At 40.7% G+C, this 26,992-nt stretch overlaps 1 protein-coding gene across 1 annotated transcript in view; it reads right to left on the reverse strand.

The window, feature by feature from the left end:
* Positions 1-26,992, reverse strand: part of CNTNAP2 (contactin associated protein 2) — a 1,144,465-nt gene that overhangs the window by 1,078,605 nt on the left and 38,868 nt on the right. The window contains exon 3 of the mRNA XM_065398395.1: positions 11,370-11,563. Within this exon, the coding sequence (XP_065254467.1) occupies positions 11,370-11,563 (194 nt within the window). The remainder of the gene's footprint in view (positions 1-11,369; positions 11,564-26,992) is intronic.

Raw genomic sequence — 26,992 nt, forward strand, 5'->3', positions numbered from 1 at the left:
GGACCTCAGGAGGTCATCTAGTCCAACTCCCTGCTCAAAGCAGGACCAATCCCCAACTAAATCATCCCATACAGGGCTTTGTCAAGCCTGACCTTAAAAATCTCTAAGGAAGGAGATTCCACCACCTCCCTCGGTAACCCATTCCAGTGCTTCACCACCCTCCTAGTGAAAAAGTTTTTCCTAATATCCAGCCTAAACCTCCCCCACTGCAACTTGAGACCATTACTCCTTGTTCTGTCATCTGCTACCACTGAGAACAGTCTAGATCCATCCTCTTTGGAACCCCCTTTCAGGTAATTGAAAGCAGGTATCAAATTCCCCCTCATTCTTCTCTTCTGCAGACTAAATAATCCCAGTTCCCTCAGCCTCTCCTCATAAATCATGTGCTCCAGCCCCCTAATTATTTTTGTTGTCCTCTGCTGAACGCTTTCCAATTTTTCCACATCCTTCTTGTAGCGTGGGGCCCAAAACTAGACACAGTACTTTAGATGAGACCTCACCAATGCCGAATAGAGGGGAATGATCACGTCCCTCGATCTGCTGGCAATGCTGCTACTTATACAGCCCAAAATGCTGTTAGCCTTCTTGGCAACAAGGGCACACTGTTAACTCATATCCAGCTTCTCGTCCACTGTATCCCCGAGATCCTTTTCTGCAGAACTGCTGCCTAGCCATTCAGTTCCTAGTCTGTAGCAGTGCATGGGATTCTTTCATTCTACGTGCAGAACTCTGCACTTGTCCTTGTTAAACCTCATCAGATTTCTTTTGGCCCAATCCTCTAATTTGTCTAGGTCCCTCTGTATCCTATCCCTACCCGCCAGCATATCTACCGCTCCTCCCAGTTTAGTGTCATCTGCATCTATCTCTCTTCTTTACAACACAGAACTGCTGTTTCTCAGCACAGTTCTTGGGGGTTTTTAAAAATGCAGAGGCAGCAAGTGCTTGAAGTATAAAAGTGTCCTGTCAACACACTATCTATTTTTTAAAGACATAGTGGTAGTGACAGTTACATCATATCCACAATATTGTTTGGTTTCACTAGAGCAAAAGCAATATTATTTTCCGGTGTCCATATTCTTCCTGTCATGGGGTCTCAACCTGTAGGTTGGCAACATGCAGAAGATGCTGAGCCACAGTGACTTCAGTGGAAGTTATAAGTGCTCAGCCCTTTTCAAGATTTAGACCCAAAGGGGTGGTTCGCTGTGGGAACTGAATAGAGAACATCCTCTCTAATGTAAAAGGTCATAATGGGAAGGAGAGATTGGGGCAATAGGGACCCTAAGGGAAGAAGGAAGCAAGGTCTAGAGCAACCCTTGTGATGGGGGAGGGAGGGGCAAGAAAAGTGCTGAGGAGGAGCCGAACTCTGGCCCAGAAACGGTGGGATGATGTCAATAAGACAGGTGACACCCATCCATTTTCACCAGGGCTGGGAAGAACTCCAAGCTGATTTCTACCTTGATCCCATTAGAGATAAGGTCACAGCCGTTATCCAGGGCTCAAAGGACCCAAATCACAGGTATTTCTACTTCTCCCATACCAACTGACACCAAATGTCAAATGAAAGAGGAGCAAGGCTTCATTGTGAAGCCAACAACAGATGTACCTTGGAGAGCTGAGTTGGGGGCATGAATATACTTAAGTATGCAAACTAGGGTAGTCTGACTACTGAGATATATAGGACCTTTTAAATGTATTACTCAATAGTTGAGGGATGACCATTTTGCTCTCCTTTATCATTTACTGTAAGTTTTATAAAACCCCTAAGAAAATTTACGTAGGTTGGGATTTTCAAAGGAGCCCAAGGGAGTGACACACCCAAATCCCATGAACTTTCAATAGGAAATGAGTGGTTAACTTGACCATCTCAGACATAGCAAATACTGCAAGAGGATATAGTACCAGAAGCTCTTTTTCCTACCAAAGCTACTTTCTCTGTTTCAGCTCAGCACTGACTATGGACATTGAGGTTAATGGTAATTGGGACAAAATACAACATTGTTTTACAAAAAGTAGATTGTGCCAAACCAACCTCATCTCCTTCTTTGAGAAGGTAACAGATTTTTTAGACAAAGGAAACGCAGTGGATCTAATTTAACTCGATTTCAGTAAGGCATTTGATACGGTTCCACATAGGGAATTATTAGCTAAATTGGAAAAGATGGGGATCAATATGAAAATTGAAAGGTGGATAAGGAACTGGTTAAAGGGGAGACTACAACGGGTCATACTGAAAGGTGAACTGTCAGGCTGGAAGGAGGTTACTAGTGGAGTTCCTCAGGGATCGGTTTTGGGACCAATTTTGTTTAATCTTTTTATTACTGACCTTGGCACAAAAAGTGGGAATGTGCTAATAAAGTTTGCGGATGACACAAAACTGGGAGGTATTGCTAATACAGAGAGGGACTGGGATATCATACAGGAAGATCTGGATGACCTTGTAAACTGGAGTAATAGTAATAGGATGAAATTTAATAGTGAAAAGTGCAAGGTCATGCATTCAGGAATTAATAACAATATTTTTTTTTATAAATTGGGGACGCATCAGTTGGAAGTAACAGAGGAGGAGAAGGACCTCAGAGTATTGGTTGATCACAGGATGACTATGAGCCGCCAATCTGATATGGCTGTGAAAAAAGCTAATGCGGTCTTGGGATGCATCAGGTGAGGTATTTCCAGTAAAGATAAGGAGGTGTTAGTACCATTATACAAGGCACTGGTGAGACCTCATCTGGAATATTGTTTGCAGTTCTGGTCTCCCATGTTTAAGAAGGATGAATTCAAACTGGAACAGGTACAGAGAAGGGCTACTAGGATGATCCGAGGAATGGAAAACCTGTCTTATGAAAGGAGACTCAAACAGCTTGGCTTGTTTAGCCTAACCAAAAGAAGGCTGAGGGGAGATATGATTGCTCTTTATAAATATATCAGAGGGATAAATATCAGGGAGGGAGAGGAATTATTTAAGCTCAGTACCAATGTGGACACAAGAACAAATGGATATAAACTGGACATTAGGAAATTTAGACTTGAAATTAGATGAAGGTTTCTAACCATTAGAGGAGTGAAGTTCTGGACAGCCTTCCAAGGGGAGCAGTGGGGGCAAAAGACATATCTGGCTTCAAGACTAAGTTTGATAAGTTTATGGAGGGGATGGTATGATGGGATAGCCTAAATTTTGGCAATTAATTGATCTTTTATTATTAGCAGTAAATATGCCCAATATGTGATGGGATGTTAGATGGGGTGGGATCTGAGTTACTACAGAGAATTCTTTCCTGGGTGCTGGCTGGTGAGTTTTGCCCACATGCTCAGGGTTTAGCTGATCGCCACATTTGGGATCGGGAAGGAATTTTCCTCCAGGGCAGATTGGCAGAGGCCCTGGAGGTTTTTCGCCTTCCTCTGCAGCGTGGGGCATGGGTTACTTGTTGGAGGATTCTCTGCACCTTGAGGTCTTTAAACCATGATTTGAGGACTTCAGTAACTCAGACATAGGTTAGGGGTTTGTTACAGGAGCGGGTGGGTGAGGTTCTGTGGCCTGCGTTGTGCAGGAGGTCAGACTAGATGATCATAATGGTCCCTTCTGACCTTAAAGTCTATGAGTCTATGGCTGGGTGTCAGTACAGCTGCTTTGTCTCTACAGGAGCATAGGGTGATAGAGCTGCTCAATACAGAGATTGTACTATTCCAATACTAAGCAGGATCAGTCTCTCCTGCAGAACAGGAGTGCATAGCAACTCATTGCCCCGATCTGCTCAGAGGTTTGGTTACATTTTTAAGTAGTAATTTTGACAGAACGAGCAGCAGAGGAGAAATGTATTTTTAAAAAAAATCAGGAAGAAATTGGAGAAACTAGAGAGAGTCTTCACTGAGACGAATGGTTCTGGAAAGGGAATAAGGAGTGAATTAGAAAGCCCAAAATAGAAATGTTGTGTATAACTTTTGTGCTCAATTAAAACATATTGTATCTTTGATGAAAACATCCCTTTTCTTTCCATCAGTGGATGAGATTCCCAAGTCCTGTGCTCTATCATTAGCAGGGAGTAAACACTGGTAAACACCTTTGGACATAATGTGTCAAATTTAGCTCTGGCATAAACAGAATCAACACCCATTTTATGGGTGTAACAATCACTTAGTACAGGGCTTTATTCGCTCTAAGGGACGAAAATCTGCTTTCACTGAATATCAATGGAGTCATACAGATGTCAGGATTTAACAGGATATGATCAATTGCAGAATATGACTCTCAGCTTGTGTATCAGATGTCTTGACTCTACCTTTCCTAACAACATGTAACTCAAACTTATTTCAGAAACTACTTCCTTGTACTCATGATCCACAAGAATAAGAAAATGAGATAGTAGAAAAGAGCTGATCAGGACTTAGCCTAGCATAGTCAAATTAAAAAAAAACAACCACCATAATGACTAATTAAATATAAACACCCTCCAAATGCATGGAATAAAAATAGCTAGATTCTTCCAATTTTCTCTAGGATAGGCCTGAATCTAGACATCTTCTATTCCCACTCTACCGCACTGCAGTATATTCATAAGTTCTGCACTGGAGTATATTCACAAGTTCTGAGCATTCTCTTTCACCCCAGCACTATACAATGTAGGACATGTTTGCATTATATTCAGCAAGATTAATATGACCCACTTATAGCATCTATATTGGGGTTAGGGGAGAGGAACAATATCAAACACAGAAACACATCTGATGTGTATTTTGCAGACAGATAGCTGGATATACTTGATATAGATATACATCTATATTGATACCTATACATTATACTAATATGAAACACCCCAGCAGATTGACGTATGTGGGGAAACCTCATGACCTCTTAAAATTAGAAACTCAAAATACAAGAGTGTAGTTAGGAAAAGTGATCAGAATTCACTAGTTGCTAGGCATTTTTATGGAAAGAGGGCACATTCACTCATCTTATTAAAATGCATGGGAATTGAAAATATCCTAAAGCCCGAGAGGGGTGGGGACAGAAAATCTATTTAACAGAAATGGGAAACTTACTCTAAATTCACCTTGAAAGCACTTTCCCCATCACAGTCTTACTGAGAGACTTTTGATTTGTCTCTTACCTAGCAGGTAATTATAGAACTTCTTTTTCCCCTGACTAATGCATACAAAAGGGGATCATTTTAACATTTTATGCAGATTATCGTGGTTTGTTCTTACTGAGGTCTTTGTTGGAATTATTTCCTTTTTACTCTACCTCCTCGAACCAGTTTTTCTTTTTTTATTTCCTTTTATCCCCCATATTTTGTCCCCTGGCTGTATCATTTGATATTATAACTGCTTTATATTGTTGAATATTGCTGAACTCTACACTTCAATTTTCCTTTGTCCCTATGACATAGAGGCCCATTCGTGATTCCTTCCTCTGTGTCAGCAACTTTTGTCAGGCCTGACATACTCACTATACCTAACACACCATTGCTATAATCTGTATCTAACTAAAAGACATTTTGTAATATATAATGGGACAATTAATAACTCACTAATCATTAACATTCTTTCATGATGTACATACGTGGTTTATATTAAGAGTTATGGACATATGCTGGAAACATGGCTAAGGTGTGTTTAAACTAGGCATGTCAGGGGGAACTGGTAGAAAGGTCTGCCCTAGACAAAGGAATGTGTTTGCTTCTCTTACCAGCCTGGTTGACAGGCAAAAACAATGAAGGTCAATGTATATATTAGGTAAACAAAGCTATCAAGCAGGGGAGGAGGAGAAACCTCATCGGGACTATAAAGACAGGGGGTCTAAACCTCAAATGATAAGCAATTGAATCAACTGATTGTAACAATATTACTGATTTATAAAAGTACGAGTGAGGTGTTTCATGAAAGCCTATGAGACACTGGTGACTAATATCATTATGAATTGTATGTATTAAACTATATAAGGAATTAAGGATACTCACTGATATTATAATTTACAGTCCGTGACCAAACAAAGGGAGAAACAGGTTTTACCCAGGTAGGAAGGAAGACAGCTATGTACTTGTCTCCAAAGAAATTAGGCAAGATGTGACCAAAACCAATGGAAGCCCCACTTACATAGAAATCATCAGAGGGATTGTTAGTCCGTAGGAAGGGAAGAACAGATAAGGTCATCCTGCTTCTTGAAACAAGGTAATTGGACTTTGGAAGATATAAGCCATCTTTGGCATCCATCACTAGACAGACAACAAGGGGCCAGAGCTCTTGCAAGCTGAGAAAGGTGGGTCCTTCAACCAATGGGGGTTGAAGTCTCTGGGAACTGAATATAGGTAAGAAACCTACTTAGGCAAAGACAAGGGAAGCCAGCACCTTGTACTTCTGTGGAAGGTCCAGACAGAGAGGTCCATGGCTGGGAAGAAGGAAGATTGGTGAGAAAAAAAATCTTGAGCAAAGGATGTATCTTGCTAGATTAAGTTTTAGACTTTTGGATGCATGTTTTCAGTCTATTTGCTTGTAATCATTTCTAACTTATCACTTATACTTAAACTTTATCTTCCTTTCTTAATAAATTTATTTTACTTTTTAATCTAACCGAACACTGAGTTTAATTTAAAGTGAATGTTAACTCCAGTGTGTGTAGCAAGCTGCTGGGATTTGTCTCTTTAAAGAGGAAAACACACCTTATTATTCCTCTAAATGTTGCAGGAGAGAGATGGATGTTGCAGAGCACAGGGTTTGGGACTGCGGATGCATTGGGATCACCTGCTAACATTAACTAAGTCTGGTAAAGACAAGAATGTGTCTGTGATAATTGCTGGCAGGCTGTTGGATACAAAGCGATTGAATCAGAGCTGTACCTTATACAGAACATTGAAGTGCATGCTGGCTGTGTCCCCCCCAGGCAGGAAGCCACAAGTAGCAGAAGCATTTTTGGGGCATTCAGGGTTATAATACAAGTGGTGGCACGACCTCTGGCTGGTCTGAGTTGCACCGCAGAATATGACAGTCCCCCTGTTTTCTCCTTTATTTTCAGATTTACTGTTGTCAAAGAACAACGTCATTTAAGTGTATGTGAAAGGAAGTTGGGATCTTAACTAAAGGTCATATGCTGCCACTCTCAGGTGAGTAAAAACATTGGACAGTGAAAACCCAGTGGCAAGCTCTCTGGGCTAAATTCTTCTTAAAGGGATTTCAAATGGAGCTGCACCCATGTAACTGAGAAGAATTTGACCCTGTGAGTTTAAACTTTCAAAGGCATATCCTCAGCTGGTATAAATCAATTTACATAATTAAGAATCTGGTCTGCCACCATAGAGAGTCTGTCTCTTCATGATGCTCCCTATACTGGCTTCCACTCCTCCCTGGCTGCATGGCTCCCTAAGAACCCACTGCCACTGTCTGACCCCTGGCACCAGTCCTCTATTCCTTCTAATGGTCTATAGGGTGAAGAGGGGGAGTTACAGCAGCAGTAAATACTGAGTGAATTTCCAATTAAAAATAAAGTCAGCACATTGTGTGGTAGGGAGAGCTCAAAATTAGCCATTTAAACTATTCAGAGGGCTCACATGTTGGGACCTACAGTCGTTTGTGTTTATATCCCTCAAAGCTGTTTTATGTTTGTTTTTTGAATCAGAGATAGGGCAGGGACTGTGTCCTCAAGAATGGATAAAAGAAAGGGCTGTCCTCTCCAGATATGGAAACTTCTATTACATGAAAGCGATTATAATAGCCAAAATCCCAGATTGGTTTCTAAGACTCAGTGCTAGTTGTTCTGATGTGTTCTTCAAAAGGAAGGGAGAGAGAAATGATTCCTTGTTTTGTTTATTCTCTAATGCCCTTGTCCAGGGTAAAGAAAGAAAATGCAGGCCATCAGTGTTCCCAAGGGATTGGTTATACTATATATTGGGGAAACCAACTAGATAAATGGATATGAAGATAAAATGTTCTGAATGTGTCTAGAAGGTCTGAGTTGTTGAACTGCTCTTGTGGTTTCCACCCCGAGAAGACAGGAATCCAGTTTTGTTAATTAAGCATTGTGTGGTGAATAAGTCACATCTATGATTCTAAGTTTTTGCAGGTGATAGCCAAGATGAACATGGAAGTTAAGAGATCCACAATCCTCCCCACAAAAATCACAGAGCTTTCTTGTTTGTAACAAAGGAAGGGGGAAAAAAATCTTTCAGGCAGAGGGTCAGTATTTAATACGAGTAAAGGACCTCCCCCAAAACCCTCAGCAACGTGGGCAAACAAACATTCAAAGCTTAAAATAAACCAGCTAAAGGTTTGAAGCTTTGCCCTTCAAGGTATGGAGAGCAGTTTTTTCCTTCTTCAAGCAGCATGCCAGCCATCAATGAATTTGTCCTGTTTTATATACTCTTCAGTCAAATAGCTGCAACTACTCTGCTCTCTTTCCTTGTGCTCCTGAGGGGGAATTCCTTGGGGTTCAAACTCCGTCTTCGAAATACTCTCTTAGGTCTCAATCCTGCAAACACTGCTACTTTTAAGCAGCTTTCCAGACACGAATAGTCCTGTTGAGTTCAGTGAGACTACTCCCACATGAAGAACAGGAGTTCTGGCACCTTAGAGACTAACAAATTTATTTGAGCATAAGCTTTCGTGGGCTACAGCCCACTTCATCGGACGCACAGAATGGAACATATAGTGAGGAGATATATATACATACAGCAAGTTACATTCGTAAGTGTTTGCAAGAAGCCCCTTATTCCTTAAAGAGCACATGGCAACGTCTAGAATTCACACATGGCACTTTCTCTTCTTTCCTAACCTTTTTCCCCTTCCTTTTTAATTTTTTTCCACTTCATATTATATCTTAGGTTTTTCAATACATCAATCTGGTACAAACATGACAACCTCTACATAACATACATGTGTAATGAATTCCTTTTAAATCCTTCCTCTTACTCTGTGTATTTGGTGAAGTTCATTTTTAATAAATATTTTTAAAACAACTTCAGTAAGAGAACTCTTTTATTCTGAGCTTTATCATAAAACAGCACAATATTAAATCTTCTTGCCTATAATGAAGGCCAGTACTTCTTTTGATAGACACAATACCTATTATTTAATTTGGATTCCCAATGCTTCATTGTGCCTTCCACATACAGTATATATTTTAAAAGGAAGAAGCCTCTCCTATGACTACCTTTAGGAAGAGGAGGATAAGCAATAGCTTTGTTCTTTTGCAGGTTAAACTTTTCAGAAGAAGGAGGAAATTAATTGCTGCTCTGTGACACAGGTGAAAGGCCAAAACAAACGTTACATTACTGCCTGCAGTAACAAACCCTACTGTACTAACATGGAATACAAACAGTCTAAGGCAATACATTCTTTTTCTATTCTCAGTTCGTAAATATAAGGTTTTGTGTTCTCCCCCAGAGAAACTGTGAATGCCACAATTTTTCATATCCTCATTTCTAACACATTACAGTCAATACAATAGACTCTGTTCTCACCTAAGGCTGACACTGATTCAGGATTTCCCTGGAATGTCTAGGAATCAGCTTCCAATTTCAGGAGAAAATTAATCAACTATTCCAAAATGTAGGAATATGGCAACACTCCATTTTGTAGGCCCTGTTGCCCCCTCAACAACTGAATCCTGAACTACTTCTGACCTTCCACTCACAGTGTGGCATTTCCTTAGCTGGTGTGAATCAGCATAGCTCCGTTGTCTTCAATGCAGGTCCACTGATTTACATCAGCTGGGGATCTAGCCACACGTGTCTGTCCTATGACTTAACAAAAAAAATCTGAAGTATTCTCCAAAATTCATGGGTTGGGTAAAGATATTAATAGAATCCATTAATGCAGAGGTACAAAACCCGAATTGCTATGGTCATCTTCAGTGATTTTTCCAGTTGCCTTAGATAGCCAAATATATAGCCAGTATTTCCCCAGATATTTAATACAATAAATATTCTGAAGTATGAGAAACGCTACAAACATCAAAGTAACATTTTTTTATAATTATCTAAGTGTGTAAGGCAACCCTGGGAAAGATTTTTATTTTATGTTTTTCAGGAGGGTAAACATTGTACTTCTTCTAGAACAATAGTTCTCAACCTTTTCCATACTGTGAATTCATGTTGCAACACACACAGATTTGGGAATCACCCCCCTCCCAGCTTTATTTCCCCTTTCATCCTGCCACAAAGAAAGAGAGCATTGTTGTGATCTCCCTGAGTCCTGGTTCTAGAGATCATGACCCCCCTCAGGTTGAGATCCCATGCCCGAAAAACCTCTTGACAATTTTAATGAAAATCAATGCAGTGGGGAGAAGAGATTCTGGGTGTGTCCGTTTGTGAGTCCCACATATAGGGAATAAAGTAGAGAAAAATGGAGAAAATGGAAAGAGCAGAGAGGAAATTATCAATATTGTACACTTGTTGTTCACTATTGCTCATCAGCTTCTGATAGGGTTACCATACGTCCGGATTTTCCTGGACATGTCCAGCTTTTTGGGCTCCAAATCCCCGTCCGGGGGGAAATCCCAAAAAGCCGGACATGTCCGGGAAAATTGGGACATGCGGGGCCGGCGGTGCTGGGCCGGGGGCCGGCGGTGCCGAGCCGGAGCCGGGGGCCGGTGGTGCCGAGCTGGGGGCCGGGCCGGGGGCTGGGCCGGGGGTGCCGAGCTGGGGGCCGGGCCGGGGACCAGGCCGGCGGTGCCGAGCTGGGGGCCGGGCCGGCGGTGCGGTGCCAGGCTGGGGTCCTGGCCGGCGGTGCCGAGCTGGGGGCCGGGGTCCGGGCCGGCGGTGCCGAGCCGGGGGCCGGGGGGTGCTGAGCCGGGGGCCGGGCCGGGGACCGGCAGTGCTGGGCGGGCCGGGGGCCGGGCCAGGGACCGGCAGTGCTGGGCGGGCCGGGGGTGCTCGGCCGGGGGCTGGCCTGGGGCCGGCACCCCAGAGCCCGAGCCGACCCAGGCTGGAGACGCCGGGGGGGCCAGACTGGGCCGCGCCTCCTCCCCCCACACCCTCCTTACCTGCTTCAGGCTTCCCGCGAATCAAATGTTCGCGGGAAGCAGGGGAGGGGGCGGAGTTGGGGCGGGGACTTTGGGGAAGGGGCGGAGGCGGGGCTGGGGGCGGGGCTGGGGGCGGGGCCGGGGCCCCGTGGAGTGTCCTCCTTTTGGAGGCTCAAAATATGGTAACCCTAGCTTCTGAGAGCTGCCATAAGTCTACATTGATTTTCTTGATCTAGAAATGGAATTCCTAACGGTCAACAACCCTAATGCTAGACTATTATATTTTGGATAAAATTGCATGCTCTTTTCATATACACACAATAGAGATCAACAGAAGATATATATTTTCCAAGGACCAGTCAGCCCATTCAAAGGAGTGCACTGCACGAGATAGTGCTTGAGTTTTAGGCCAGTGACTTACCCAAATGTTTCCATCCTGGTGATATGGCTTCCAGTTTCTCCCTGTATCACTATACAGCATCCGGTATTGAGTCACCCAATCAGAGCTGCTGTATCTGCCTTGCGTTGCGATAGCGCTGATTTGTTTCCTGCTCCCAAAATCCACCTGCAGCCATTGATAATGGTCACTATCTGATGGAGACCAGCCTCCAGCCCCTGTTGAGTTGAAACGAGACAATCAGATGTCTTAATCCAGGCTGCTTTTGAAGTGAAGACATTGAAAAGATGCTAGTTGCTGGGTGTAAGCAGAGAACAATATAACACTAATACAATTAAAACATATACAAAAGAAATATGATGAGACCTAAAAAAAATTGTCACCTCTTTTATATATGCCACAGGAAACTCAATTTCTTTCAAGCTGTTTCAGATTGATACTATAACCTTTTTATGATGTAGTTATATGATGTAAAGGAATACCCTACAAATGAGACTCTCTTTATAATTCCTTAATTAGAATTTATTAGTAAGTGTCAAACTTTAATTGTTAAGGGTTGACCAATTTTCCATGACGTCCTTTGTCAGAGTCAGTTGATGCAAATCAGTGACAATCTATTGATTTCTTATACGCTTTAAATGCTATTTCAAATTAAAAAAGATTATACAAATTAATTGGGAGGGAATAATAGCATGCATCTCTAATTTCCTTCCCTGCTAGTCCAGCATTTCACTGAAATGCATAGACCTCAAAGAATATCTATCAGAAGTAGTTAAAAAGGAAAGGTACTGCAGAAATGGCTCTGGTTTTGATTTGCTGGGTGTACAGGATGTCATAGAGTACATTAACTGATGCTTGAAAAATGTATTATCACTCTTTATGGGGCTATGAATTAACTTGATAGTAATATTATTAGCAATATTCTTTTCAATCACTAGACTGTGTTGAACTGTTCTTAATAAACAAGGACAATGGTGCATAGATAAAAGTGAGTGTCAAGGCATTAATGCAAGTTCTTACTCTACTAAAGCTCAAAATATTAGAGGAGAAAATAGCAGTTAGTTACACACAGGGTTATAAAAGACATTGAGATTGTGGCATAATGTGCTATACTGTGAAAGTGATGGGTTTTTGCAAAATTATATCAATAATTGTAAGTATTACATTGGGAAAAAGCAGAGAATAATTATATTTATACTCAAATGTGAGATAACTATGCAGAAAAAAATCTGCAAAGATTTAAAATGACTCCAACGAATTGTTCCAAACACATTGCTGGGATCTGGCAGGTACTATGTGATAGTGCAAAACCATTTAGTTTATCATGTGGTAACTTCTATTACTTTTTTCCATTGGTAGGACTAAATTTACACCCCAGTCCTTCTAGGCAGCCCCTAGGTTGCCTTCTGATCAATCAGCTGGCTTTATTAAATAAAGCAAACAAACCCCACCAACACAACTACAAAGAACTATGGTCACATACGCATATAGGCAAGATGGTTTTCCACGGGAATCAAAGCCAAAACAGCAGTACCACAGGGCAACTACCAGCGAGAGCCTTTAATTTGGAGAAAGGAGGCAGTTGTATAGTCACTGAGACCAACCAATGGTGGAAGTCAAAGTCACACAGACTTGGCCTTTTTCAGCATATGCCCACTTAGTACATACTGCTTCATTTTCTGTCTCTAAATTGTTGAGATGGTGATTCCATCATTTCACACAAGAAATGGGTGCCTTTTGATACTATATTAACTGTAAAAAGAACAGGAATACTTGTGGCACCTTAGAGACTCCACAAGTACTCCTGTTCTTTTTGCGGATACAGACTAACATGGCTGCTACTCTGAAACTTACATTAACTGTAGTGATCTAGTATTATAGTGATGTAGTGAACTGTGTGTATATGGCTGTGATCCTAAGAGCACCACAGCACCAGCAGGCACGCTGTTGTCATAATACCGAAAAGGTGGCATGCAATATACCATTGGAAAACTAATAACTCACTGATCATTAATATTCTTGCTTGATATATGTATGGTAAACCCATAAAGGACTTTATACGTACTGGGAATATGGTCTTAAAAGGTACTTGGCAAGCAGTGTCTAAGCCATGCCTGACAAAGAATGTGGTTCTGCCTGCTTGAGTGTGTGTCTGATGTAAATTAAGCAAGGTGTAACCAAAGACAAAGGAAAGCAAGTGGGGAAAGAGGGCTACTTATCAATCTTGGCAGGGGCTGCCGACTGCATGCCCAGAAAGCCTTCCCGTCTCTTGAAGCAGGGTCAAAGAACTTCAGGAAGAAATAAGCAAAGAGAAAGAGCCATTTTGGCTTCTATCACTTGAGGCACTAAAGGGTCCAGAGCTCTTGAAATCACAGAACGATGGATCCTTCAGCCAACGGGGGTGGTCGTGGTGTCTCTGAGTATAGGTGAAAAACCTGCTTATGCAAAGGCTAACTTGCTGAAATCAAGTTTTAGTCTTTTTAGAAGTATATTTTTTTACTTTTATTTGCTTGTGATCCTTTCTATCTTTATTCCTTAACCTTGGTATCACTTAATCCTATTAATTTTTGTTTAATATATTTGTTTTACTTTTACCATAAACCACTTCAGTGCTTGTTTAAAATAGAGTGTTTGTTAACCCCACGTAAGGTAATAAACTACTGGGTACTGTCTCTTTGAGGGAGCTTAATTTCTGTAAGTGTTCAGTGAGAGAGTTGGACACTACAGGACAAATGGTTGTGGGGAAATTCGAGATTGCTGGGGTCACCTTTCAAAAAGGAACTTGCACCTAGAGTTGCAGGGCAGGTGTTGACACAACCTCTTCCAGGTCTGGGTTGAACCTGAAAGCACCACAATGGGTTGAAATTTTGAATTTTTCAAAAGGTGTTATAGATTAACACCACCATGACCAGGGGGTTAGTTTAGTGCTCATTTACATGCATAGTATAATGTGGGAATTTAAAGTAATTATTAAAAGCATCTGTGGTGATATTTATTCACACACACATACACAATCAGATTTACTAGACTTTTCACAGAAAAATGAATAAGGCAGGACAAAACAGAATATACCCCCTTTATTTCTCCTTTTCACTGGTTTTGAGTGACTAGGTACATTCATTTGTGAATCTAGTAGATTAGCCCTTCCAGTCAATCAATGCCAATAGCCCCTTCCATGTTGGTATATCTGAAGCTGATGGCACACAATGATAAAAAGGTGTCCATGTGAAGGTACTCTGACCACTATCTTCCTGACCCACTATAGACAGGGTGTGAGGAGCATAAATGGTACTAAATGGATGCCCTTTAAACCAGTTGCAGTCTTTAAATCAGAGTATAAAAGTATACAGAAGTTTCACAGCAGATGAAATCTGATTGGTTTCTATTATTTCTTTTCCTTTTTAATTTTTTAAATTGTATTTAGCATTTATGGAATGTTTAGGATTGAACTCTCTGGAAACTCAATCTTTTTGTCCATAGAGCAGTACAATATAGAGAGGAACAACAATGAAATTTCCCCCACAATAGCCCTACAATGAACTATTTCTGAAGTGCACAATGGCACAAGGTACTACAAGGTATTACACATTATTTAGATTGTAAATATATATTTGTATATATATTATATATAAGTCGGGGTAATAGCACCACCTAGTGTTAAGGTAGTATTGCCTGACCTATGGGTTGTGTACTAATTATATTGATTATTTAAGAATTCCCAGTTAACAATCTGAGGTTGGATAGGTTCTTGTCGCAAGATCAGGCCCAATATTATTAGAATTACTGTTCAACTAGGAACCTCGATGTACACGATTACAAACACTCACACTTAAGAAAAAAATTCTGTATTTGTAATAGTTTTATTAATACAGTTAGCAAAGTTAGAAACACTGCAACCCACCAAGATAGTTAGAGATATTTCAGAATGTGCATCCATATACTCACACCATCCCTTGCCTAACAACCTGAAGTGTTAGTCATTATCTTCTTCATCATCATCTTCCTCGTCACCATCAACAGTGGTCATCATCCGAATGTCTCCCAATAGCTACATCTCCCAAGGCACACAGGCTGGGATTCAGTTTTTATAATGTTTTCTACTGAGACCATTATGTCTAATGCATATTAAGTAGGAGTTTCATCCCCTTTTCTTTATTTGTATTTCTTCAAACTACTAAAATTGGGGAGCCCTTTTCCCATAGGTTACTCGTCCATTTACCTCAAGCTTATTAGCATATATAACAATCTGTTATAATAGTATTCTTGTGGACAGACATCTGCTGATGTTCCTAACTTTAAAATATCCAAAACTGGTATAAACTAGCTGTGACATTGGCAAATCAGGTGCCAGGTCTTGCCAAGGCTTTAGGCCTAAGCTGAGCACTGACAAATTCATTGCTAAAAACCTGTCTGGTTCACCTACGTATTAGTATGGTTAAGATGGGTGTTGAACATACAACAATGCATTTAGTGTTCAGAATTTATTAAATGCTTTTTAAGTTGCTGCATGCATTAATCTCACTTACAATATCTTTATCACACGCTATAAGGTAATGATAAAGTTTTTGCTTTATAAGTGTAAAAAATGTTTGCTCTGAAACTGAAACTGTCAGGAGGGATTGCTTCCTGCTCATCAAGAAGGCTATCCAAACTAAATGGAGAGTCTAAGTGCAAAAAGGGCTCATCCCATCAGCCTGAATTCTGAAAGAAGAAAATAAAAATAACTGAGAAGAAATTTTTTCTCCCTTTTTTGCTGTTTGGACTCTCACAGGGCTAGAGCTATGAAACAAAAGCAGAGATCCCCAGGATCGACCTGGGTTAATCCTAAAAGACGTTCAGAGCTGACACACTACTACAACTCTGTCACCTTTAAAACTCATTTGTGTGTCCTTGCCTGCTTTAACCTTGTAATAACTCTCATTTCCTTCTTAGTTAACAAATCTTTAGTTTATTTATTACAGGCTTGGCTACAAGCGTTATCTTTGGTCAGAGATCTAAGGTACAAATTGACCTGAGGTAAGTAACTGGTCTCTTGGAACTAGAAGCAACCTGAATCTTTTGTGATCTTGGGTGTATAGCAACCAACTATCGCTAAACTCAGCTTGCTTGTGTGGCAGGATAGACTGGAATGTCCAGGAGCCTGTCTGTGACTCCATGGTAAGACTGTGTTTTAGGAGTTCACACTTGTAACTGCATTGATGGAATCTAGTTATAGAACACACAACCAGTTTGGAGTCTCTGCCTGCTTCTTGACAGTCTGCCCTGAGACTGGCACTCACGGCCATGAACTACTCCAGACAGCGTGACACTAGCTTTCTGTGATTACCGGTCAGCATTCTATCTTGTGATAACTAGGAGTAACCCTAGATTATAAGGTAACTGCTAATGCTTTTTGTGCCTTCTGCCTCGATTCTTTTAGCTAAGCTACTGTCTTACAGGTCTTGAGGTTTGAAGGTTCATTGCATTACTGTTTTAACTTATACCGATCCTTTATCTATAGGCTATAGTAGCTTGACACTTCCCATTTTTACAAGACTCTTTTTTCAGTTGATTATAAAACTTTGCCAGACTTCAGCTAGTCAGGCTTAATTTTTCCATGGCAGGTGTCTGACTCAGAATTTTTCTAGGAAAGTTTCAGCTTCAACAGTGGAGCCATTTCTAAGAACAAGGCGGGGGGTGGGGGGGAGATATTGTTCTGCAATGTTAAAAAAAAAAACCCCTCTGGTAATCTCTTCTTTCAGAATCTATAGCAACCCCGTTTTGGAACAAGAACTTAAAATTTGGCAGAGAGTGGCCTTTCTATCAGGGATGCGCCTTTTGACGTTCCCATGAAAATCAGCCCACATTTGAGCAAGTTATAAGCCTTTGAAAAATTTAAGTTTGCACATGCTTATGAGAGGATTCGTAGAGAAGCAACTAAAATATCTGAAGATTCCATCCTCACTGCTCACATTCCATCCCCTCAGATCCTAGTGCTGACCAGAGTGTGCATGTGCTATCCAAACTGAGCAAGTGATCATTCACTATTCTGGGTATACAGAGGTGAAGCTGGACCTTCCTTGTAATTACTGCTCGAGGGCAGGGAGGGGCCAGGCACTAGAAATGAGAGCAGGAAGCCTGCCTCTCCTGTGATCTCAATGATCCTCCTGCTGATGTCCAGACAGCATGGAGGAGGAGGATGCCTGCATTGAATGTAAAGGGGACAAGAGCCAGATCTGAGAGGAGGAAAAGGAGATAATTAGCACAAGGAACCTGGTAAAACCAACAGGAGTGGAATGGAGAAAGAGAAATTGTGAATGGGAGTTAGGGTGGGGTGGAGTGGGACTGGCTGGGTAAGGAGACTAGGACTGAGACGAGAAGCCCGAGGAGTGGAAACTAAGGCAACGTCCACACTACAAGCTAGGGGTGTGATTCCCAGCTCGCTTAGACATGCTTGTGCTAGCTCTCATCTGAGCTAGCACACCAAAATCAGCGGTGTGGAGGCAATACTGTGCTGACTCCTCCTACCACGTGCTATCATGGCTACACTACAATTTTTAGCATGCCAGCACAGATGACAGCTAGCATGAGTATGTCTACATGAGCCCTAGGTCACAGTGGAGACATATCATAGACTGAGTAGTCAAGGAGAATGATTCTGGGACAAAGAGTCGAGGTGGGGAAGAGACAGGATAAAGTAATGGAATGTATTAAATAATACTAAGGGTACATCTTCACTACCCGCCGTATCGGCGGGTAGCAATCGATTTATCCGGGATCTATATATCGTGTCTCGTTAAGACGCGATATATCGATCCCCAACGCGCTCACCGTCGACTCCGGAACTCCACCAGAGTGAGCGGCGGTAGCGCAGTCGACGGGGGAGCCGCGGCCGTCGATCCCGCGCCGTGTGGACCCCAGGTAATTCGATCCAAGATACTTCGACTTCAGCTACGCTAATCGCGTAGCTGAAGTTGCATATCTTGGATCGATCCCCCTCCCCACAGTGTAGACCAGCCCTAAGTACTCCATAAAATCAGGTCCTAGGAATCTTAAATCAGACACCCAAAGTTATTGGAAACTTTTGACCTCTATCTTTTTGTGACTCAGTTCTGCATCTTTCAAAAGAGGATAATTAATACCACCCTGTCATCTCACACGGTGTTGAAAATATACATTAATATTTGTGAAGCACTCACTTCCTGTAGTGACGAATCCTATGAGGAAATTAATAATTCTGTATTCAGTACAGGAGTTGAATAATGTGCTGTGAATAAGGCCACCCACTGAACTAAGAGGATAAAACCAAATATTGAATTAACTATATAAAAGAAGGGTTCCATGGAAAAATTAATATATGATCTTGTAGTAAAAGACTGCATCATAATGAACATACTCCAGGGGACAGAATTAAGGTTGCACTGACAACCTTAATTTTGGCATTTCTTAACTTTGAAGTGCTTGATTTAGCAAACTTAATATTTTTTTTTTAAATATATAGATATTCTATAATTTAAGAAATAGTATGTGATTAAAGACTCAAAGATGAAAGTTAATGATGCACATATGACCGTAAGTTTTGCAGTTTTTATATAAAAAGTACCAGTATATAAAAGCTACTATGAAGCAAATTACTGACATAAATCTGTAAAACTGATGTCCTTCCAACAACATAATTGTACGTCTCATACGCTGTAATGTAACTGAAGTTACTTTTCATACACGCGTGTTTACTGTAACTGTAGTATAGTTAAAGAAGAAGATTTTATGGTAAGTACATATATCAGAAGGAAACCTAACTACAGTCTCATTACATTCCTACTACAATGGGACAAAGTTTTATCGCAGTCACATTGGTATTACTGAGATCAGAATTTGGCCTGGTGCAGCTAACAGACCTTTTGGTGACCCGCAAACTGTAGCTAGCTTTTGGAATCTTTTCACCCAAAAAAGCAATTGAAAAGATTTTGAAAATTTTGAACGACACTTGATTTTCCCTTCTTTAATCTGAGGTGACACCACCAGCTCACTTCAAACCTGCCAAAATTGCTATCACATGTTAACAGCTCAATTAGCAATACCAGACTGGGTCCAATGTGAGCTGATGACCTAGAGGGGAATGGTGTTGCAAGCCAGAACCTGTAACTTGACCTACTCAACTCATTTCTAACAAGGTAGAGGCAATAAAGGATTTGTAGTCAACAATGTTCTAGCAAAAGTTTATGTCCCAATTTTGCAGCACACTATTGTTTAGGATGTGCCCTTATCTTTCTCCACAAACAATAAAGGGAGAATGGAAGTTGTTTCAGTAGGAAAGGGAAGTGAAAGTCACCGGGCAAAGGGATGAACATATTTGATATTGCTACATATGCTGCTTAGCAGAGCAGCTTGTTAAGGAAATGGTGATCAGCCCCAAAGGGAAGGCAGGTGTTAGACCTTCACCAGAAACACACTGTTAAGATCAATTAAAAGTTTCCTGTTACTATTTGATCTATCAAGCAGTGTAATTTGGAGGAGTTGATTACTTTGTTTATTTGGCTTGTGAAATCTGTAACCTCTATTGATCCAAGGATTAAGGTTTTTTTTTTTTTTTTTTTTTAACCAAGTACACACTCTGGAATAAATTGTGAGAATGTTGGATTAAAGTTGTCCCCCCGCAACCCCCCATGTGAGCCTCACTGGGGCCTCAATTCAACAAATCAAAGCATATGATGAAGTCCATGCTCATTCAGCAAAGCACCAAAGAATTTGCTTAACTTTAAGCATGTGTGTAAATTGTATTAAAGTTCATGTGATTTATGCATGTGCTTTGAGTTCAGCATGTGCTTACGCATTTTGATGGATGGGAACTGTTTGCTGCATTGGGGCCTGGAGGAATAGTCTGATATTGCACAGGCAGGAGGAGGGGTTGTTAACATGCAGAAATATCTTACAACATTTCTCCCTTCCTAGAGTGGTGGAAAACTTTGAGTACAAAACTGATGTCTGCATTATGCTTATGCTGGAATTCTGTGCATTTTTTAAATCTAATATGAGAGTGTGGTGAATTACCCTTCGTGAAAAACTGATGTGGCTAGGATATTGGAAGTGTGGAAGTTGGAAAAAGTGCAGACATTTTAGTCTTCCAGGAAGAGCAAGAGTCAGGCTAACTCTTCTATTTAATAACGTGAGACTTGAAGGCAGGGCCTAGGCGGGTGAATAGCAAGAAAGCAAATGGGAACAAACTGTAAAAGATACTGTTTTGACCTTGTGTTAAATAAGAATGGAATGTAGACTGTGGCAGAAATTAATTAAAAAAATGAAATATTAAAAAAAATGTATAACAAAATGCAGCTGTTGCTCATTATTGTATGTAATTCAAGGTATAAAAGCTTGCCTAATTGTTTATCTAACGGAGACCTGCCCATGTGTACTCTCCCGTGCATATTGCAATTGCTTGAAATAAAGCTGCCTCTGGCTTGTTGCTCCCAACTCAGAGTGAGGACTTTGTTTTCCTCCACAGAAGTTATCAGTAAGAATTAGTTTGTATTGAAACTGATGGTGAACATAACTATTTTATTAATTCCATTCATGGTGTTCTTAGCACTTTGTTATAAACTGTTTAATTTTTTTTAGTTATTGTTTATATCTTGCATTTTACGGTATGCATTCTTTGCATTTTTTAAAAAATATGGTGGAAACCAGACATCAACTATATTTTTGATGGTAAGCAATTAATTTTTATTTTATATAGAGCATATAATGTAAAATGTCACAAATTGCTTCATAGACTATGAAAGCAATGCAAGTGAGTTACACACGGTTAGAAGGCATTAAAACTACATAGCAATTAAAAGAAAGTAAATATATTGAGGTAAAATGGGCTCACTTCATTAAAGAGACAATGGGGAGATTTGTGTGTGTGTGTATATATATATGTATGTCTGAATGGTAACACATAAAATCACAGACAATATCTTGTTTCCCAATTTTATTTTTATGCTATTCCAGAATAAAATGTGATACACATTTTCCTACTCACCCAAGAGGCAGTGACATTGACTAACAGAATAATTAATAACTTGGGCCAGATTATCCTACCCTAACTCATGCTGGCTAGGAATTTACATCACAAGCAGTCCTCATTAACTTTAGCTAGAGTCAGGATGCCAGAATCTGGCCCTCTGATAACAAATAAAAGAGAACCATTAGTTTAGCAGTAGGAAGCCAGCACTGAGAGCTGAACATAGCAGGCCCTTACAAGCGCACAAAGAGTGTGCATGCACAGGAAGCCTCCCTCCTACCAACTGCCTGACCCACATAATGGCAGCCACAAATGTAGTCCCTTAATTAGTGTGAGCAGTCTCCGCTGCAATGAAGCACACTAATACTTAACAGAAGCAAGCACACAAGTTTATATCCCAGCCACTGAGGCAATTGGTTGGATCCTTCTGTCTCCTCATTGCTTTCAACTCTCCCCAACTCAGGGGTACTGAACAGATAAAAAGAGGAAAAATGTGAGGAATGCAGAATTGCACAGAAAAGCATCAACCAACCCCCAGAATTGTGAAAGTTTAAGGATGTTCAAGAACCCCACACATTATCCATGCTTTCTCACTATGTTTATATCAAATATGTGGGGGAGGGGAAATCCATTTCACAATTCTCTAGGAAGAGATGAAGAATATGCCCATACATTTTCTTTTTTTAATTATTAAATTGTTTTCCTCAATCTCAGCAATGACATGAACAACTTTTTTTCAGTGCCTTCAGGGTTACAGAACTGACAATTTGTTCCATTAAGACACTGAACAAGCAAATAATATTACAAAGAAACATGCACGGGTCTTTCAACCAGTGAGAGAAACCAGGACAGACTCCTATTATAACTACATCCCATATAAAGGGATGTAGTTATAAAAGGGAAATTATATTTTTCCTCTACAAATGCAAACTGTAATAAGGGTGAGCACCAGTTCACAAGTCAATTTATGAATCCATTTTAAGTGCAATGGGTTTGGGGCAGGTGGTAAAAGTGGAGAGAAACAAAAGGATTCAGATATACTTCTGATTAAACAAAACAAAAACCTCAAAATGTAGAGTAATTTAATGTTCACAAAGCTGAAACTCAGCATACACATTCTCTCTCATTATTATTTTTATTATGGTGGCACTTAGAAGCGCTAGACCAGGACCCCATTGTGCTAGGTGCTGTACAAACACAGAACAAAAATATGGCCCCTCCATCCCTAGCGGCTTACAATCTAAGTACAAGACAAGAGATGAGAGGTGGCTGCAGACAGAGAGATGGGGAAGTGAATGAAACAATGAAATGATGCTGGTCAGCATGATAGGCAGTGGTCTCATCACCACCATTGCTTTCTGTGATTATATTGGGATGCAAAGAGGTGACATTTTCATACCAAAGGCTGCAACTTTTAATCAGAATATATTGCAACATGAGACATTCGAAAAATCCAACAATCACTTTATGGGTGTTCAGTTATTACTGTGATTAGTGCAATAAGGGACGACCTATGCATTGTTCTGCAATGCCTTATTTTCAAAACAGGATACAGAAAGTTTGTTCTCTTTCTTCTCCAGACTGACATACAATAAAAGGGCTTATCACTGAAAAATATATATAATTAAGTACAAAATATTCAGAACATCAAAATGCTGAGAATGTAAGCATTTTCATATTATGTACATTTCAAACGGGTCTCTTTTCATGACTTTTTCACTGAAATGGAGCCACACTGGTAAAAATGGGCACTTTTCAGTGTCACTGCAAGGCTGTATGAAGTTCTGGGATTTTAAATGTTTTCAGTTTACCATTTTTCATATTATGGATAAAAATCACAAATGATTTCATGCAGGTAACATCTTAGACTGTTTTTGGAGTGTATTTATCTCCTTTCATTGGATTTTTTCATGTGATTACTTACTTGGGAGGGGGACAATAAAAAAATGGCACATCCTTATATGTTATGCAGAAGATAGTACAGTATTCCAAGGATGGGAGGAAGGATCTCCCAAATAAACTCAAATTGGGATTCTGTTTGAAGTCAATTGGGGTTAAAGTCCTATTTTGGTTATGCAGACAAAATTCAAGCTCTGAAATTATCTCAAAACAGGCTTTTTGTGCACTAGGTGTAAACAAAGAGACTTGTGGTGTTAACACGGGTTGAATATACTTTCATTTGGTACATTACTGCCAAGAAGATTATAATAAGAAAGGCTGGATTGCTACAGATACACAAACTCCCATGCACATTTAACCCTTAGATTCGCAGTAATTTTAACCCAACATCAAGGGTTCCCACTTGGGAAAGGATATATTATCTGTATATAACACGATGTCCCTGGGCACATCAGAGGCAGCGATTGAAATCAAGTCCTCCAGATCTGATAGCATGAGGCTCTACTGCCTATATTAGCATAGGTTATACTTTGCCTTGAGGAATGTCATCCTGAGCTTCAGAGGTCTGTCACAGCTTACATCCTCAAATGCACCACCATTTGGTAATGCAGAGCTCTTGTATGAATGTCGGAACTGCCTGGGACTTGTGAATTTGAAAGCATGAGCCTCAATTTAGTTTAACAATGAGAAGGTTAAGGAGTGACTTGATTACAGTCTATAAGTATCTACACAGGGAACAAATATTTAATAATGGGCTCTTAACTCTAGCTGAGAAAGAAATAACGTGATCCAGTGGCTGACAGCTGAAACTGGACAAATTCAGACTGGAAATAAAGTATAATTTTTTAATGCTGAGAATAATTAACCATTGGAAAAAATTTAAATCAACAATTTTTAAATCAAGATTGGATTTTTTCCCCCTAAAAGTTCTGCTCTAGGATATATTTTCGGGGACTTCTATGGCCCATATTATACAGAAGGGCAGACTAGATGATCACACTGGACCCTTCAGGCATTGGAATCTAAGTGGATAAAGAGCCACACTATGTTAGCATAGGTTAAATATACACATATATAACTTTACCAACCATTTAAATACACCAAACCATTTTATATAGCAGGTGAAGTTCATGCCTTCAATCTTGTTAATAGGTATCCAATATGGGTTTGGGGTAGGAACAGAAATAAAATCAGCATTATCCAGTACACAAGAGGAAGAGGAGAGACTATTATGGAAAAACAGTCAATATATTTTGGAACAATTATCTCAATTTCTCTCCACATTCAGATAACTCCCAAACATCAAGTTGAAGTCCATTGCTAAGTACACAGCTGATATATTATGTGTCAACAAAAATGTTATGAACTATTTTCCTTATTTCCCCACATCAAAGTAAATACCAAATAAATCCCAAAGTAAATCCACATCTCAATACTTGTCACTTCATATATAAAATGAAGGAAATACTATATATAAGGCCTTTTTTTTTTTTTGGCTGAATTCCCAAGAAACTCAGAGGATCAAAAAAGTAACACAGCCTTTTTAAGACACTTTGCTGATAATGAATACCTGCATTCCAATGTTTCTCAAGATACACTCCTGGATGCCTAAATGCTTTCCATTAAAATAAGAACACTTTGCATTTCAATAGCACTCCCCAAATTGCTCCAAGAACTTCATAAACATTAATAAAGTAAGGACTTGTCTACACTACAGAGTTTTGTCCACAAAACTTATGTCAACACTCAAAAATCACTATAATAAAAATTGGTATTTCATGTTCACACTCACTCCTCTTGGCAGAGCATGTTCACAGTTGGGGCACTACCATTGACAGTATAAGCAATGCACTGTGGGTACCTATCCCACAGTCCAGCTCAACACCTTCTACTGCTAGGTGTTGTGAGAAGGCAGAGCGGATCACAGCACATCTTGGGACCAGGCTCAATGTCCTGTGATGCATTGCTTTCTGTCCCAGCATTCCATGGGCTTCCGGCTTTCTTTTGCAGCATTTTTCAATAGCCCAGCTTTGCTGTGCATCCCAGCATCCTTGTGAGAAGGGATGGATCCTGCACTGCTCTCCTATACTCTGATAACTATCACGAAGACATTGCAGGTGGCAGTGCAGTTAATCGTGAAGTTCCTAACTGAAGAAGACTCCCAGTCGCCTGACATGCTATGTGATATGGATAGGAGCAACTTTAGATTGCTTTTGGCATTCACAGAACAGCTGCAGAGGGTGGACCATCACTTTTAGGATCAGGAAACAAGCACTGAATGGGAGGATCGTATCATCATGCAGGCATAGGATGATGAGCAGTGGCTACAGAACTTTTGGACGCGGAAAGACACCTTCCTGGAACTGTGTGCGGAGTTCACCCCAGCACTGCTGCGCAAGGACACCAGAATGAGAGCTACCATATTGGTAGAGAAGTGTGTGGCAATTGCTGTGTGGGAGATAGCGACTCCAGACTGCTACCAGTCAGTCATGAATCAATTTGGAGTCGCGACATCGATCCTTCGGGCTGCATTAATGTAAGTGTGCAGGGCAATTAATTGCATCCTGCTACGAAGGACTGTGACTCTGGGAAATGTGCGTGAAATAGCAGATGGCTTTGCAGTAATGGGTTTCCCTAACTGTGGCGGAGCAATAGATTGCACACATATTCCAATTTTGGTGCCAGACCACCTTGAGATGGAGTACATCAATACAAAGGGATAATTCTCCATGGTGTTGCAGGTGCTTGTGGATCACAGTGGGCATTTCACTAACATCAACGCAGGGTGTTGCAGGAAGGTGCATGATGCACACATCTTCAGGAACTCTGGCCTGTATAGAAAGCTACAAGCGGGGACTTTCTTTCCAGACCAGAAGATTACAGCGGGGGATATTGAAATGCCCATAGTGATCCTGGGAGACCCAGTATACCCCTTACAGCCATGGCTGGTAAAACCTTATACAGGAAACCTAGGAAGCAGTAAGGAGTGGTTCAACAACAGGCTGAGTAGGTGCTGGATGACAGTGGAATGTGCCTTTGGCAGACTAAAGGTGCTCTGGCGATGCCTTTATGGCATGTTAGACATCAGTGAGGATATAATTACGATGGTCATAGCTGCGTGTTGTACATTGAATAATCTTTGTGTAGCAAAGGGTGAAAGGTTTGCTCAGGGGTGGAGTGTTGAGGCAGACCCCTTGATCTTGAGCAGCCAGATACCAGGCCTATCAGAGGAGCCCAGAGGGGGGCAATTCGAATAAGGGAGGCTTTGAGGCAACACTTTGAAAAGGAGAACCAGTAATGTATATCTCCATGATTTGTGCTGCAATGGCAATGTTACATTACATGTAGTTTTTCTAGGAAGCAATGGTGACAGTTGGGGCCTTACATTCCAATAAGCAAATGATTAAACTGCCTGTGCATATATTGGTAGTGCCTGCTATCTCCATTTGGCTGAACTGAAATAAACATGAGTTACCATTCAAAAACTTTGCTTTTATTGCACAAGAAACAACACACACAAAGATGCTTGGTGGAAACAGAGGTGCCAGGGAAGGGCAGACTTTCAGAGCTGTTATTTTGAAAGTTGTCCGAGGAGGTGGAGTGAAGGGGAAACAGAAAGGACTATGCGGACAGAGTTTGCGGGGCATGAAAAAGAGTTCTGAATGTGCTGCAGAGCATCTGCTCAGTCTGCAGCATTATTAAGCACTTCAGCATCTGCATTTGCTCCTCTATCACTTTAATCATCCATTCAGTAGCATCATTAAAC

Source organism: Emys orbicularis, chromosome 2 (assembly GCF_028017835.1).
Source record: "Emys orbicularis isolate rEmyOrb1 chromosome 2, rEmyOrb1.hap1, whole genome shotgun sequence".
Classification (NCBI taxonomy): Eukaryota; Metazoa; Chordata; order Testudines; family Emydidae; genus Emys; species Emys orbicularis.